This window comes from Penicillium lagena (assembly GCF_028827675.1).
Source record: "Penicillium lagena strain IBT 129212 chromosome Unknown utg000007l_segment0_segment0, whole genome shotgun sequence".
Classification (NCBI taxonomy): Eukaryota; Fungi; Ascomycota; class Eurotiomycetes; order Eurotiales; family Aspergillaceae; genus Penicillium; species Penicillium lagena.
Window position 1 is genome coordinate 1,829,475 of NW_026623228.1, and position 13,435 is coordinate 1,842,909.

The 13,435-nt window shown below is 53.2% G+C and overlaps 9 protein-coding genes across 9 annotated transcripts; all 9 read right to left on the minus strand.

The window, feature by feature from the left end:
• Positions 1 to 410: 410 nt before the first annotated feature.
• On the minus strand, positions 411 to 1,376 carry N7510_010267 (general transcription factor IIH subunit TFB6 family; the record flags this gene model as incomplete). Its single annotated transcript, XM_056982192.1, has 2 exons — positions 411 to 880; positions 944 to 1,376. The coding sequence occupies 2 exons, from the start codon at positions 1,374 to 1,376 to the stop codon at positions 411 to 413; spliced, it is 903 nt and encodes a 300-aa protein (XP_056830028.1).
• A 933-nt stretch (positions 1,377 to 2,309) lies between these two features.
• On the minus strand, positions 2,310 to 3,285 carry N7510_010268 (putative ribosomal small subunit assembly protein; the record flags this gene model as incomplete). Its single annotated transcript, XM_056982193.1, has 2 exons — positions 2,310 to 2,318; positions 2,368 to 3,285. The coding sequence occupies 2 exons, from the start codon at positions 3,283 to 3,285 to the stop codon at positions 2,310 to 2,312; spliced, it is 927 nt and encodes a 308-aa protein (XP_056830029.1).
• A 294-nt stretch (positions 3,286 to 3,579) lies between these two features.
• Positions 3,580 to 4,980, minus strand: N7510_010269 (recombinase DMC1; the record flags this gene model as incomplete). The annotated part of the gene is made up of 8 exons (XM_056982194.1): positions 3,580 to 3,647; positions 3,694 to 3,856; positions 3,914 to 3,936; positions 3,996 to 4,423; positions 4,475 to 4,578; positions 4,635 to 4,730; positions 4,787 to 4,879; positions 4,942 to 4,980. 8 exons carry the CDS (start codon positions 4,978 to 4,980, stop codon positions 3,580 to 3,582), a joined length of 1,014 nt encoding a protein of 337 aa, XP_056830030.1.
• A 768-nt stretch (positions 4,981 to 5,748) lies between these two features.
• Positions 5,749 to 6,635, minus strand: gisB (putative zinc knuckle nucleic acid binding protein; the record flags this gene model as incomplete). The annotated part of the gene is made up of 4 exons (XM_056982195.1): positions 5,749 to 6,213; positions 6,266 to 6,384; positions 6,439 to 6,528; positions 6,581 to 6,635. 4 exons carry the CDS (start codon positions 6,633 to 6,635, stop codon positions 5,749 to 5,751), a joined length of 729 nt encoding a protein of 242 aa, XP_056830031.1.
• A 936-nt stretch (positions 6,636 to 7,571) lies between these two features.
• Positions 7,572 to 8,373, minus strand: N7510_010271 (UDP-N-acetylglucosamine diphosphorylase; the record flags this gene model as incomplete). The annotated part of the gene is made up of 2 exons (XM_056982196.1): positions 7,572 to 7,643; positions 7,708 to 8,373. 2 exons carry the CDS (start codon positions 8,371 to 8,373, stop codon positions 7,572 to 7,574), a joined length of 738 nt encoding a protein of 245 aa, XP_056830032.1.
• Positions 8,374 to 8,393: 20 nt separating this feature from the next.
• Positions 8,394 to 9,221, minus strand: N7510_010272 (uncharacterized protein; the record flags this gene model as incomplete). Its single annotated transcript, XM_056982197.1, has 1 exon — positions 8,394 to 9,221. The coding sequence occupies one exon, from the start codon at positions 9,219 to 9,221 to the stop codon at positions 8,394 to 8,396; it is 828 nt and encodes a 275-aa protein (XP_056830033.1).
• A 344-nt stretch (positions 9,222 to 9,565) lies between these two features.
• On the minus strand, positions 9,566 to 9,847 carry N7510_010273 (uncharacterized protein; the record flags this gene model as incomplete). Its single annotated transcript, XM_056982198.1, has 1 exon — positions 9,566 to 9,847. The coding sequence occupies one exon, from the start codon at positions 9,845 to 9,847 to the stop codon at positions 9,566 to 9,568; it is 282 nt and encodes a 93-aa protein (XP_056830034.1).
• An 11-nt stretch (positions 9,848 to 9,858) lies between these two features.
• On the minus strand, positions 9,859 to 11,116 carry N7510_010274 (PPIL4 family peptidylprolyl isomerase; the record flags this gene model as incomplete). Its single annotated transcript, XM_056982199.1, has 2 exons — positions 9,859 to 10,981; positions 11,037 to 11,116. The coding sequence occupies 2 exons, from the start codon at positions 11,114 to 11,116 to the stop codon at positions 9,859 to 9,861; spliced, it is 1,203 nt and encodes a 400-aa protein (XP_056830035.1).
• Positions 11,117 to 11,520: 404 nt separating this feature from the next.
• N7510_010275 (uncharacterized protein) lies at positions 11,521 to 11,844 on the minus strand (the record flags this gene model as incomplete). The annotated part of the gene is made up of 1 exon (XM_056982200.1): positions 11,521 to 11,844. The coding sequence occupies one exon, from the start codon at positions 11,842 to 11,844 to the stop codon at positions 11,521 to 11,523; it is 324 nt and encodes a 107-aa protein (XP_056830036.1).
• Between the last annotated feature and the right edge of the window lie 1,591 nt (positions 11,845 to 13,435).

A 13,435-nucleotide genomic window follows, 5' to 3' on the forward strand; every position in this document is an offset into this window, starting at 1 on the left:
CAACTCTTGAATCTACAAAATACAGAATTTCATGTCCGTGTAAAGAGGAGATTCAATTTCATTCGAATCTGCCTACTAACGGCATGGAAGTAAATAAAAACATCCACATTTCACTTTGGGAGACGTAACATTCATGCACACATTAAAAAAAAAAGCAAGTTCCACGTCATTTCCGACTGGAAAGTTGGCAGGCAACGCGCCACAAAGGGGTCCGAACTCATTTAAGATACAAGTAGATATTAGGGTTGCGGCTCTGTGCACCGTTCAGAATGCACTGCTTCAGACACCAGTAATAGAAATACTGGGTGCTATTTCAGGAATTTACGTTAGAAAAGAAGACCAGCAGATGTCGAAGAACGAAAAGGAAAAGGAAAAAGGCAGGAAAGCCCACTCAACACTCCGAAGAATGCTTACTGAGTCTCGTTCGAAAAGACATTGTCCCCCAGCAGGGTGATCGTCTTGACGTAGACGGCGCTCGCTTCAAGGTACCAGCGACTCACCCCGCCACTCGAATTAGAATCCAGCTTGCGGTCACGGTTGTAGAAGTCCATTTCGTCCTGGGATGGGTCCGGGAAGTCCAGCTGGGGGTTATAGAGTTCCTCGGCCTGGTTATCAGGGAGGCGCGACAGGACAGTGGCGCGGCCTCGCTCGGCCACGCTTCGAATGCGAACCCTCAGCGTCTGGTTCACTAAGGGCTGGCCGGATTCGCTGCCTGGAAGAGGATCGCCGGTGAGAGGGTGCACGCCGGTGATTAAGGAGGAGAAGACCACGTCAAGTTTGTTGAACAGCCACAAAGTGTAGTAGCTGTCGAAGCAGAAGTACTTGAGATACGCGGTGCACTGATCTGCGACACCCAGTAAGGGCCAGACTTGGAGAGAAGCTGGACACACATGTTCCCATCAGTAACGAAGGAATTTACCAGTAGATACCTGCGAAGACTTACGGGTTCCACAGGCCCAGATCTTGTCAATGACCTTGTCCATATCCAGCGCCAGTTCCTTGTAGCTTTCGTAGGCACGCTGAGACGGCGGCGCGTTGCTGACACGAATACCCAGTCTGGTCTTCGAAGCGCGATAGATGACTTTCTCAATTTCTTTTTCAAGGCGGTTACGCGTCTGGGTCTCCTCATCCGAGCCCGCCGGGATAGGCTGCTCCCGCTGCGGCGGCAGGGAGATGGGATTGGCTACCCACATGTCTTCCGGCGGGAAGTCGGGTGGAGGCCGAACAAGGTGTGTATCCGAGCTGGTAGGATGCATTTTCAGGGTCAGGAAAGGATCCATGATTATGTTGACATCTGGATTGTTCGGCACGTGCTTGTGTTTGATAGGCACGTCCTCCCACGCCAGATCTTCCTCGGAGTCGTGGGTTTCCGACATTTCGAGAGAATGGAAACGGGCGGATGATACGGATGAGAGAGGTGAGAGAAGAGCAATGTGTCCATGCAGCCAAAATAATCAGATAGATTGCCGTGCGCTTCGTCAGCGCCGATGGTGTCGTCGATCGAGTGCCTCAGCCCGTGTGTGAACCCTAACCCCGACAACTAGATCCCATTTTTGGATCTGAATTATCTTTGACGCTCTGTGAATGTGTACTGACGAGCAGTGTGAGGGTATGTTGTGATGCACTAGGTGTAGTTGGTTGGCGGCGGTGAAGATGTCATGCCAAGCCTGGTTCATCATTGGTCTGTGCGGAAGTGCCAGAGTATAGATTTTAAGTGAATATTGTATGTGGTTAGTTATACATACTTCGTCCTGGCATCGTGAAGGGAATCTGACCTGTATATCTTTACTTTATCGGCTAGCGTCGGGCGCACGATATTTTTTGGAACTTTGGCTAAGCTGTTTTCGGCAATTATAATAATCTCTATATCTACTACGTTACTATGAATCTGAATCGATTTCCTCATCACGATTTCAATCCGGTACCGAGAGCGGCTTCGAAGCGGAAGTGCCACAGTATAGATTTTAGGTGAATAACATCATGTTCATTGACAGATAGTATGCAGTAGTGACAGGAGATAAAATAGAGACAGTAGAATCGAATTATGTGAACTAGCAAATCATTAGTATATGCCAAAAACAAGATTCTGTGTCATCAAAACGCCATGAATCCTCCAGTTCAGACAAGGTGAGAAGATTGGAAGTGGATTGCTGGTGTTTGCAGGCATGGCATGACAGCGAACAGGGCGCATCTTGCTACTCTGGCCCCAGCGGACTCATCCTTGGAGATTTAACAGGAAGGGAAAAAAAGAGTGACTTACTCACACAGCTAAGCACTCCAAACGCCATCCATGCCAAATAGCACAAACATCACTCAGGCTGCAAAAGACTGGTTAGTACCTGAACAATGAACAAGGGAAAAACTTACTCTAATCTTTCCCCTCCGGTCCTTGATATCCCGCAACTTTCTCTTATCCTCGTCAAACCGCCGAAGCAACTCATTCTGTCTTGCCTTCCTCTTCTCCCGAGACTGGAACCGATAAAAGTCCTCCAGACCCGCATTCTTCTTTTTCTGCTTCTCAATCAACTCCTTGACCTCATCCTCACGGGCAACAGAGTTCAACTTCGGTCCATGCGTGACAGTAACAAATCCGTCCTCGTCAGGCTCCTGGGTCTTCTTCATTTCCTCGCGCTTCCGCGCCTCAGAGACCTCTGCGAATGCGGTCATGTACTCATTCACTGTGCGCAGCAGCGTCGCGCGATCGGGGTACCGCATGCGCTCGTGACTCGAATACCGGTGCGATCCGAGCTCGGGGATGCGGTCCTCTGGGATTCCATCGCCCCAGATGATCTTAGGGCCCCGTTTGCCTACTTTCGTCGCGGCTTTAAGGCTAGATTCCATGCTGGGTTTGTCGGCGAAGACCACGATGGCGTGTGCGCCGCTCTTTTGGAGCTTCCGGTTCCAGGTGGAGGGGAAAGTGATGCTGTCTAATGTGGACTGGAGGTCGTCGGCCGTGATGCGCTTGCGTTTCTTGTTGCGGTGCGAGAGGTTGCCCTCCGTGGCGGCTTCTCCGGAGTGTTTTTTCGTCGGCACATCTTCAAAATGCACCCTCTCAACGCGACCGGCGGATAATTGTGTTCCGAACAAATAGCGCAGGTGTGTTTCTGTTGTGTCGATGGGGATATTGACAACGAAGAGCGATCGAGAGGAATCCGGGTCGGGGATGCGAGGCTCGTGGGGGCGCAGGTAGAGATAATGTGTTGCCGACTTGGGGAACGTGCGAGTTTCTGGCAGGAGCAGCGGGAGGGTGGTATACCCTGCTATCTCCACGGATTCTCCCTTCATTTTTGGTTTGGGAGTGGTTGGTTGTTGAGGCGAGCAGCTTTTTTTCAGCGGCAAAATTCTGCCTGTCTATGGATGGAGCGGAAGTCAAGGCGGTGGACCGATCAACAACTATGTTAGGGCTTGCCAGGCCCTACCATGCTCCTGGAGTAAAATAAAATATCCATTGAATTGGTATAAAGATACAGGCAGGATTGGCAGCCATTTCGGAAAATAAAATAAATAAATCAAAACAGGTGCACCCGCGATACTTCGTTCAGAAATGCAAATTGATCAATCATCCATCCATCCGTCGTCTCACATCTTGTCAGGGTCATTGATGCCTCCGGTCGTGATCACGTAGGTGGCCTCTCGCTCAGGGCAATCTGGGAAAGATCAATAAATGGCAGCACTCAACAGCGGTGGTCTTACCAGGGGAATCCTGGATTTTGGCTACACGCTCGTCTCCTCGGCCTTTGCGGAGCAGAACTCGGGTTGTGGAAGCATGGGCAAGAACATGTCCACCAACAGGCTTGCGACCATCAGCTCCAGCAAAGAGGGCATTTGCACCAGGGTCACTCTGGACTTGGTTTGTCTGGCGCAAAAGTCAGTAATATGGTCTATGAAGGTATAAATTGCAAGGAAAAACAACCATCAGAACACAGATATTGAATTCTGCAAGCAGAGTCAGCAAGCACACAAGGAAACCCCTTAAGGTTCCCGAGGGAATTCACCTTCAGCCATATGTGCCAGCTTCATCAAAAACTGATTCAGCTTCTGCTGCCGATCCGCCAACTCACCGCGTCCACAGAAATCCACCCGGAAACAGTTCATAATGCTATCAATGATCAGCAGACGATACTCGCCCGCGGCAAACTCGCGACTGAGCGTATTGAGCAGCTCCAGCTGGTGCTCGCTGTTGAGCGCACGCGCGTACGCGATATTTTCCTGCGCCATGTCCGGGTCGATGCTGAAGCGCTCGGCGATTTGAGCAATGCGCTCAGGCCGGAACGTGCCCTCCGTGTCGATGTAGGCGACTTTGCCCTCCGCGCCACCCATTTCCTTGGGCAGCTGCGCGACCACGGACATGGTGTGCGAGAGCTGGGTTTTGCCGCAGCGGAATTCGCCGAAGACTTCGCTGATGCTCTTGCTTTGGAAGCCGCTGGAGATTGCGTTAGAGATGATCTTGCAGAGGGTTGGGTGTTATGGTCACCCTCCGAGGATCGAGTCGAACTGCTTGCTCCCAGTCGAGATGCGCACAACTTTCTTCCGCTGGTGCAGCAATTCCATGGCTGTGATGAAACCCGACGCGGACGGCTAACACCGTATCATGAACCTTGTATTTGACACCGTTGGGATACGGGGCAAATTACCAGGCACTTCTGAATAGCCTCTTTGATCTTTTCGACCTTGATCTCGCTGAAACCTTTGATCTTCAGGAGTGTCTTGCGCGTGGCGCCGTGGACGGACTGAAGCGTGGGTCAGGAAGGCAGAGTGCATTCCACTCGACTTGGGAAATACTAACTGTGACGGTGTAGAAGCCATTGGCTTTCAGCTTGGTGATATCAGCTGCGCCGATGCCATGGGCTTGGATGCTGTCGATGTCCACGATGAAGCTCTGTGCGGCTGGAGTTAGGTATCTGATGGGGTTGGAGATGGATAGGAGAAAGGGGGATGTGCCTCATCGTTGGATTCGTCGTTGTAGTCAGACTCGGGCATTTTGATTGATGGGACAGGAGAATGGATGAAAAGAGACGGGATTGGGAATGATGGAAAGGGAAGAAGGGGACCAGAGAGAGGGTGTGTATGGAGAGAGACCAAGTCACGGGGACTCGACTACTGACTGTATAGAAGTATAAAAAGTAGACTCATGGAATTCGTTGGATTCGCGCTTCGAATGATCTCAGCCAGGACATCTGCCCGTCACCCATCTGGATACAAAACACACATGCCATTCATCATTCGCTTTCTCTCCACACATATCATCCCCCCCCCATCTGCTCGTGCTCCTCTCGTTGCTGCTGCCCTCTTTCTCTTCTCTCTCTCTCTTCCTCGCTCTCGCTCTCTCGTTCCTTGGCCCATTCGGGGGAATCGCAACCAATCAGAGGGTAAGAAGGGTGTTTTCTGGTTCATCAAAATCGAGAAAGATCATCCGGAGAAACAATCGACAAAAGACGCCAATTCGTAAGACGGGGACCATGCGGAGAATGGGGACATCATAACAGAACAAAAACACTTTTCCTTGTTCGTCGTATACATAAAAAAGAATCAATCAAAGCCAAGACCGTCCCAAGAGGGTGGCGGGGGTTTTAAATATATGCACAGGAAGAAATAACGGGTGGAGAGAAAGTCGCGTTCGTTTTGGAGGAAGAAATAAGGACCGACTGGGACGTTGGGAGGCAATGTGGATCGTAATACAAAAGAATCGGGTGAAGGAAATGGGAATCCGGGCGATTCCAGGAAGAGACAAGGTCGGAACCCGCGCGTTTATGCAACGGCGGTGGTGGGAGCCGCGACCGCAACGGGGGCAGTCTCGGTGCTGGCCTCAGCGGGGGTGGTCGCAGCAGCAGGAGCAACAGGGGCAGCGGCAGGGACAACAGCAGCGGCAGCATCAACAGCAGGCTGGGCGGCAGTCTCGTTGGTCGGGCAGTCGCGAGAAATGTGGCCGGCTTGGGCGCACTTGTAGCACACCTTACCGGCGGAGCTGAGGGGGCCACCGTTGGGAGCAGTGCAGTCCCGGGAGATGTGGCCCAGCTTGCCGCAAGCGTAGCACTTCATGGCCTGGGCCTGGCAGTCCCGGGCGAAGTGGTTGGGGCCTCCGCACTTGTAGCAAGTCGCGGCGCGAGGGTAGCCACCCTGGAAGCCGCCGCGGAAACCACCCTGGAAACGAGGGCCCGCGGGGCGGCCAGCACCAGCACCAGCACCGGGAGCGGCCGGGTTAGGGCAGTTGCGCTGGCCTTCGAGTTAGCATGGTGCTTGACATGTTGGATATGATTCAACATACAGCAAGGTGTCCGGGCTGGTTGCAGTTGTAGCAGCGGCCATTGGCACCACCGTTCACGCGGAGCGTGGGGCAGTCGGCCTGAACATGGCCGAGACCCTGGCAGTTGTAGCACTGCTTGGCTGGAGGATTGTCAGGATGGAGTCCTTGATAAACAAAAGAAGAAGAATGCTTACTCTCGGTCGTGCGAGGACGAGGGCAGCTGCTGGACTCATGGCCAGGCTGCTTGCAGTTGTAGCAGAGACGCTCCGAGGAAGAGCAGACCTCTACACAGAAATTAGTGTGAGGCGCGGAGGAGGGGTGCCATTCAATACGAACCCGCATAGTGGCCGATATTGCCACACTTGTAGCACGCACGACGGGACAACATCATCTTGTCGAGAATCTACCCAGAACGAGAGTCAGCGCTGGATGATCAGTCGTATCGCCATATCCGTCCGAGCCCATCCGCTCGAGTCCGCCTGGATGGTGTCCATGCTCGAGATCACCCTCATCGAAGTGATAGGTCGATGACAGGGTGAATCATCGATGCAGGGACCGAGGGCGGGCGAAAAAGGCCGATCCGCGGGGTTAAAAGAGCAGAGCGACAGGACCTCGAGACGAAACGAGCAGCGTGGAGGGTACTCACTCAGCCTTTCCTAAACAAATCAGAGTCGATCTCTTGAAGGCAGGTCAGCAACCAGAGTAATGAGAACCTTGGGGTCAAAAGAAAACCGAGCACGTTCTCGCCAGCCCACGGACACCAAAATAAATTTGCAGAGGAAAAAAAAGTGGGCTGGCAACATGCAAAACGCACAAAAAGCAACCTCGGATGGACTTACAACACAACAACCAGCAGGAAAACCACTTCTCAGCACTCACACACCGGGCCAGCAGAGAGAATTGATCAAGAGAATTGGATTGCAGGGAAGGCGAGAGACGACAAGCGAAGCGGAGGAAAATGGTGGGCGGCTGCAAACCAGGCAAACGGCCGTTTAGCTCCCGGGCGTTTCCGTATTGCGTAAGGCGAAGTACCTACATCGGTCTTACTACTACGATGCTCAGCAGAGCGATAGTTATACTACGAGGATCGTGGGAGATAGAGACTAGGTAGTGTTCGGGGAAAGAAGAAGTATTTCTGACCCTGCATTCCCGGATCTCCCAGAAATGACGGTGGTAGATCCATTCCAGAGCCATGCAATCATTCAATTCTTTCTTTCATTTGTTTGTAACAGCACAGCAATTGTATACCAACTTGTGTTCGAGTTTTCCACCCGGTATGCGAAGCCAGACATTGCTTCCGAGATGACGCCGTTTTCCGCTGGTTGTTTTACTCTTCCTTCTCCAGGATCGCCGGGGCCTTGATCTCCCGCCCGCGAAGAAATTCGAGGTTCTCGCCGCCCTACCACAGAGTCAGTATGATCAGATAATCAGATTGGGCAGGGTCATCCATCATGGCAACGTACGTAGCTGATCAGCGGGGACACCTCCACCCCAAATGCATCTCCCTCCGTAATCACCACACCGCCGGCCTTCTCAACCCACCGCTGTCCCTGCTTCATGATGTCGGCCCGGCTGGTGTCCGGGTCATCTTGACCCGTGCCGCGTGCGTTCTTCAGCGGAGAAAACTCCTCCTCGCGCAGAACTTCGAGGCATGCAAATTTATCCAGCGGAGTCATGGGGAACACGTCAAAGACGAATTGCTCCAGCTTGACGCCATTCGGCTTCTCAGGCTTGACCGCGTCACCAGTCTCCGTATCGAGACAGGGGATCTTCTTGCGCGCCACGTGGTGCGGCAGCTTGTGCACCCAGTTCTCAACCGACTCCAGGAAGCGGAAGCTGTAGCAGTGGTTGACGATATTCGCGGCGCGGTACTTGAGCACACCCGGCTGCTTGGGGTCCTTAGCCTCGGCGGTTTCCTTGTCAATTTCCGAGTATTCGACCACGTCCGGCTTGCCGTTTTTCTGCAGGATCAGGCCCACAGACTCGGTTGCGTTGCGCTTCCGCACCACCTTCGTGGCAATGTCCACGTCCTTGGATGCGGCGAATCCAATAAACACGGGGTCTGCTACCTTGACCAGGCAGTTGTCCACGCCGTAGACGTGGATGTGCTGAATGCCTCGGCGGCGCATGTCCTCGCGCACCCCGGAGGTCAGGAGGGCTTGGTAAATACCGCCGTTGCCGTCAGGAGCCACGGCAACCTATAACCATGGGTCAGAGGATTGCTAGGATTGTACAGGATCACACTGACCTTAGTCTTGCTCTCCATCATAATCTTGCCCTCGTTAGAAATACACGGGAGCACGCCCTGCTCAAAGACAAACACGTTGTTCTTCTCCAGGCCAAAGAAATTGTTTTTCGCAAAGAACTCCTCTGTAGGCTTCCGCGTCGGCCCACTGGTCATGATATACCAGGGGATCGTCGACTGCGCAACGCCATGAGTCTTTTGCGCCAGGGACTGCAGCTTCGCAATCCGCTCCGCCTGCAACTGGAACAGGGACTTCTGGCTGAGCAGCCCGATATCGAAGCAGCCCTTGGGCGCAGAGCTGCCCAGACGGGTGCCCTGCCCACCGGCCATGAGCACGACCGCCACGGTGTTCTGGGAGACCTGCTTCAAGCCCTCGTCATACCATTTCTGGAGATCGGCGGGGTTGGAGTCGAGGATCGACGCAGTCGCCACATCGGGAAGGGGTTCCAGCGAGGTGGCGGTCTGTTCGGCGGTGGTGGGGGGAGGGTTGAGGGCGGTGGTAGCCAGCTCGTTGATGCGGGTGGGGTTGAAGTTGGCCAGCTGGTGGAAGAGCCGGGCCTTCTCGACGGGACTCACTTCGTCGATGAAGGTAAACACGTGCCCTTGTCCGGCGTCAGCGTACTGCTTCTGTAGCGCTTGCAATTCTTCAGCGGATGGTTCGCGGGGCGCATCCTCGGCGGGGCCTTGGAACTTTTCGATCAAGTGGGAGACAGTCTCCTTGATGGCTGCCATGATTGTTTATTAACGAAAGTGGAAGATTGGAGATATGGAGGAGACTAAACAAAGGAAACAAGAGGGAGGTGTAGGTCGAGTAAAATATGAAAACAGGTAGGGTAGGTGTAAGGGGGAAGAGAAGGAAGGAAGAGTGGCAAGTAAATTAATCGCGGAGAAGCTCAGCTCCCTGTCCGGGCTTAGTTAACTAGTCTTGAAGAATGAAAGTGTAAAAATAACTTGAGTGTCTGAGACATGTTCGAGTCTTCATTGGGTATTCCACCCGGCCAGCGGGTCCTGATCCAGATTTTTTCTTTCCCTTTTGGGGTATCAGGGACACAAGGTACAGACAGAATCTAGGATAGTTACATTTTTCTACCGCTGCTGCCGTCGGTTATCCCGGTAGCGATCTCGATCCCGATCTTGATCCCTGCGCGAGCTCCGCCCAGGACTCCGACTGTACGATCGCCGTCGGTAGTGATCGTCTCGTCTTCGAGGAGGACTACGACTCCCTCGCCGGTCGCGACGAGAGTCGCGGCGAGGACTGCGGTCAGGACGGCCTTCACGACGCTCGGATTGTTGTCGTTGTTGCTGTTCCCGGCGGCGTCGGTCAAAGACCATCCCGTACCCGTCCTCTTTATCCTCATCTGCATGGGCATCATCGAACGCCCTGTATTGCCGTTTCTTTTCTAGGTCGGCCACACCTCCGAAACCGCCTCGTTGTCGGCGCTTCGTGACGGTAGCATTTCGCCAGCTTTCGGATAGTTTGGAAACCTGATCGGGGTGTGAGCATAATCCTTTTAAGGAGATAGAGAGAGGGGAGACGTACACTCTGTGAGAAGTCCACATGTATCCGATGGTCATCAATGAGGACTCCTTGCATCTTGAAGTAGGCTTGTTCACAGTCCTTCTGGTTCTCAAACTCAATGAAGGCATACTGTAAGCTATCACCGGTGCGCTTGTCCCGGATGACCTCGCAAGACAGGATTTGCCCAAAGCGGCTGAAGATGAGATGGAGATCCTCATCTATAGAATTGTAATTAGGAAACCGCAACTGGCAGGGCAGGGGAAACGACATACCTTGTGTGACTGGGTTTAACTTGCATACGAAAAGGATATTCTCCGGGGGCTTGACCTCAGCGAAGGGAAGATCTCCCACCATTTCCAAGGTCAGCGCCTGCGCGCGGGCTTCACGCTCTCGGCGCAATTTCTCCATCGCATCCTCATCCATGTCATCGTCCAAATCCTCGTCGTCTGCGATCCTCACCGTGGCCAGCTGGGCCTTGGATGGCACGGGGCTCTCGGGCGGTTCCACCAGGCCTGACGGGTCATCGAACGGATCGTCGAGCACAACAGTGTGGCGAATCCGGATATCTTTCAATGGCCGGCCCCGGTCGTCGATGAAGGAGTCATTGATCTTTTCCAGCACGTCGAATCCCTCTACGACCTTGCCGAAAATGGCCGCCTTCCCATCCAGATAATCGAGATTGTCTCCCAGCGTAATCAGAAACTGGCTCCCCGCTAGTCGCTGATCTGGATCGTTCATTGCTGGAACGGTCGCCAGGCTGACGGTGCCGCGTTCGGTGTGTTTCATTTTCGGGGGGAGCTCGACTGGAAAGGTTCTCTTGGCTGGACCGTCCAGCACACCCCAGATGGAAGATCCGCCATCGCTGTCGGGGGCATCTGGGCCTAGGGGGTCGCCCGATTGGAAGGAGAAGTTCTTCTGAACGCTGTGGATGGGCGAGAAGTTGTAGTATTTGACCTTGCAGAGCTTCAGAAAACTGCGGTTGTCAGTGTTAGCCAGTTCATGCCGCAGGAACAGGCAGTGTCACTCACTTTTCACAGGCCTTGGGTGACTCGTCGACCAGCAGGTCAATGACGATGTCCCCCAATGAAGTCTCCAGCAGCGCGCTCATAATCGGGGCGTGGGTTGCGGTCAGTCGCGTGTTGGAGCGAGCGAGAAAGTGATCAGCCGCCAATCAGCGTCATCATCGGTGGGCCATCTATACCACACCCCTTACCTCCCTGTAGTTCTACACCTATCTATACTATACCCATCTCTCTTCCAAGAGCCCCAAGCCAAGTCCAAATACATTACTTCCTTAAGCAGTGAGTTAGCTAACTTGATTAACTAACTACGAAAAAGTCGCCCACAACATTACTAATTTCCAATCAGGTCAAGACTCCTCAGATGATCGACCCGGTGCCTCTCTGTGCAATGCTCCCTTGTCAATCGAGCGGCATATCTTCCGGGCGTCCCCGTTGGATCATTGAGGTTTAAGGGGTCGAACTGGGGCTGTTTGCTGCGCTCACCGGCTTCTCAGAACGGGAACGGGGCCAGTGCAGCAGCAGTCCCAGCCAAAAGAGCTAGAATGTCGGCCTCGTCTTCTTCCCCGGACCAGACACTGCTGGTGAGTTTCACGGGCTGTTCCACCGCAGAGCAAGACGTTGGGGTAGCAAAACGGGCGGCCTCCTGCAGCAGGACCCAACGGCATCTCATCGCTGGGCCTCGTGGATGTGCTGAGATGAGATCCCCATCTCCCCTTTTGGCCGTCGCTCGACGCCATCCTTCCTGTCGATCAGGCTGCTCGGTCTCAATCTCAACACGAGTCATCTGGCTTGCCTCACTCGAAGTGTTGTGCATCGTCAGACCGTGTATGGCATCGATGGAACTCGTCCATTTGGAATGATCCTCTTCCCCTCCCCACGGATCCAGTAGACAATCCAGATACGATCCCGTGCGACTTTTCTTCCCTGGGGAGTGAGATGTTTCTGTGCGATGGCCGCTTGTTCTGATACTTGGTTTCTCATCGCGTGCCCTATTTGACCATCTTTTTGGCCGATGCAAAAACAAAAGACATGTGGGAAAAGGGCTGCATAGACCGACCCTACAAGACATGGTGGAAGACCGAGATCCGCATTCGATCAAGCGCGGAAAATCAGGTCAAGTCTTCTGACTAGCGGCTCTAGTGGCGACAGTGTATTGGACATATCCTAGACGCGCTGGGATGGTTGCTTTTTTCTGTCATTTCCGTTTCCATCGAGCTGCACCGCGGCCGCGGAAGCGCTAGAGCAGCGCCCAGGCTGATCTACTGATCGACGACACATCCATGTCGGCGATCTGGCCCGCAACCTTATAGATCCCTGCTAGTTGTGCTTTTCCAGAGCGCGCTTCGCGGAGGGTCAAAGGACCTGACTGTTTAAGGAAATGACAGATGTCAGAAAAAAAGAAGCGCCAATTATTTATCCACATATTGGGGTCATGATAAGACATGGCAAACTTCCAGCCCCCCTTCAATACGCCGAGACATTACGAAGAGAGAGAAAAGAAGACGAGCGGCGTTTGTTGCCTTGATGGGCGCTTGTTCCAGACGTACCCTCAATTATTTTCTCAGTCCTTTCCTCCATTTCCCCGTGTCGGGGCCGATCTCGGGTTGCTTTAGGGCTTTTTGTTGGTCTGTTTGGCCTAGCCCGACTCCAGAAAAGCCGGAGCTGCAGCAGCCACACCAATAAGTGTTTCGACTGGCTTGCCTGATCCAGCCATGTAGCAAACATTCACCATTTTCTGGACCTTTGCCTCTATCGGCCCACTGGCGTCGGAAACAGTAGATCCGGATCGACTTCTGAGTCCTTTCTGCAAACGTAGGGCGGCAGTTGTCCGCCGCTATCCACTCCAACCTGGCCGGAAGTATTGTATGTGTAAGTAAATACTGCGGAGTTTATCTGACGGGGGAAATAAAAGAAGGGACAAGATCAGCTGGAGAAGATTGGCTGAAACATTTCCCCAGCAGTGACAAGACTCTAATCTCCTTGGCTAGACTCTCGTCATGGTGGGCTACCAGGTCATGTCCCCCCGTGTGACGTTACGTTGTGAAACCAAGTCTCTAAAACGCCGGGGACTCTCCTGCTGGCTGGTCTTTCATCGCCATGCCTCTCTCTCTCCTCTCTCCAGCCAGGAGAATATGGCTTGGGGGTACCGCGGAAATCTGCATATCATTTCCCCTGGGTACAACAACAGCGAATGCAAAAAGGAAAAGTAAAATTACGAAACTGTGGACGCAAAATAAATAAACATCTGACGAAAGCACTCCCCCATTGGTACTTTTGCCTCCCTGTATGTACTGGGTGTGTACGCCTCCCAATCCGTGGACGCCCCCCCTCTCTACTATTCAGGAAATGGACGGATTAAGATAGGCATAGGCAAGAATTCAGAAAATAATAATAATAAAATTGAG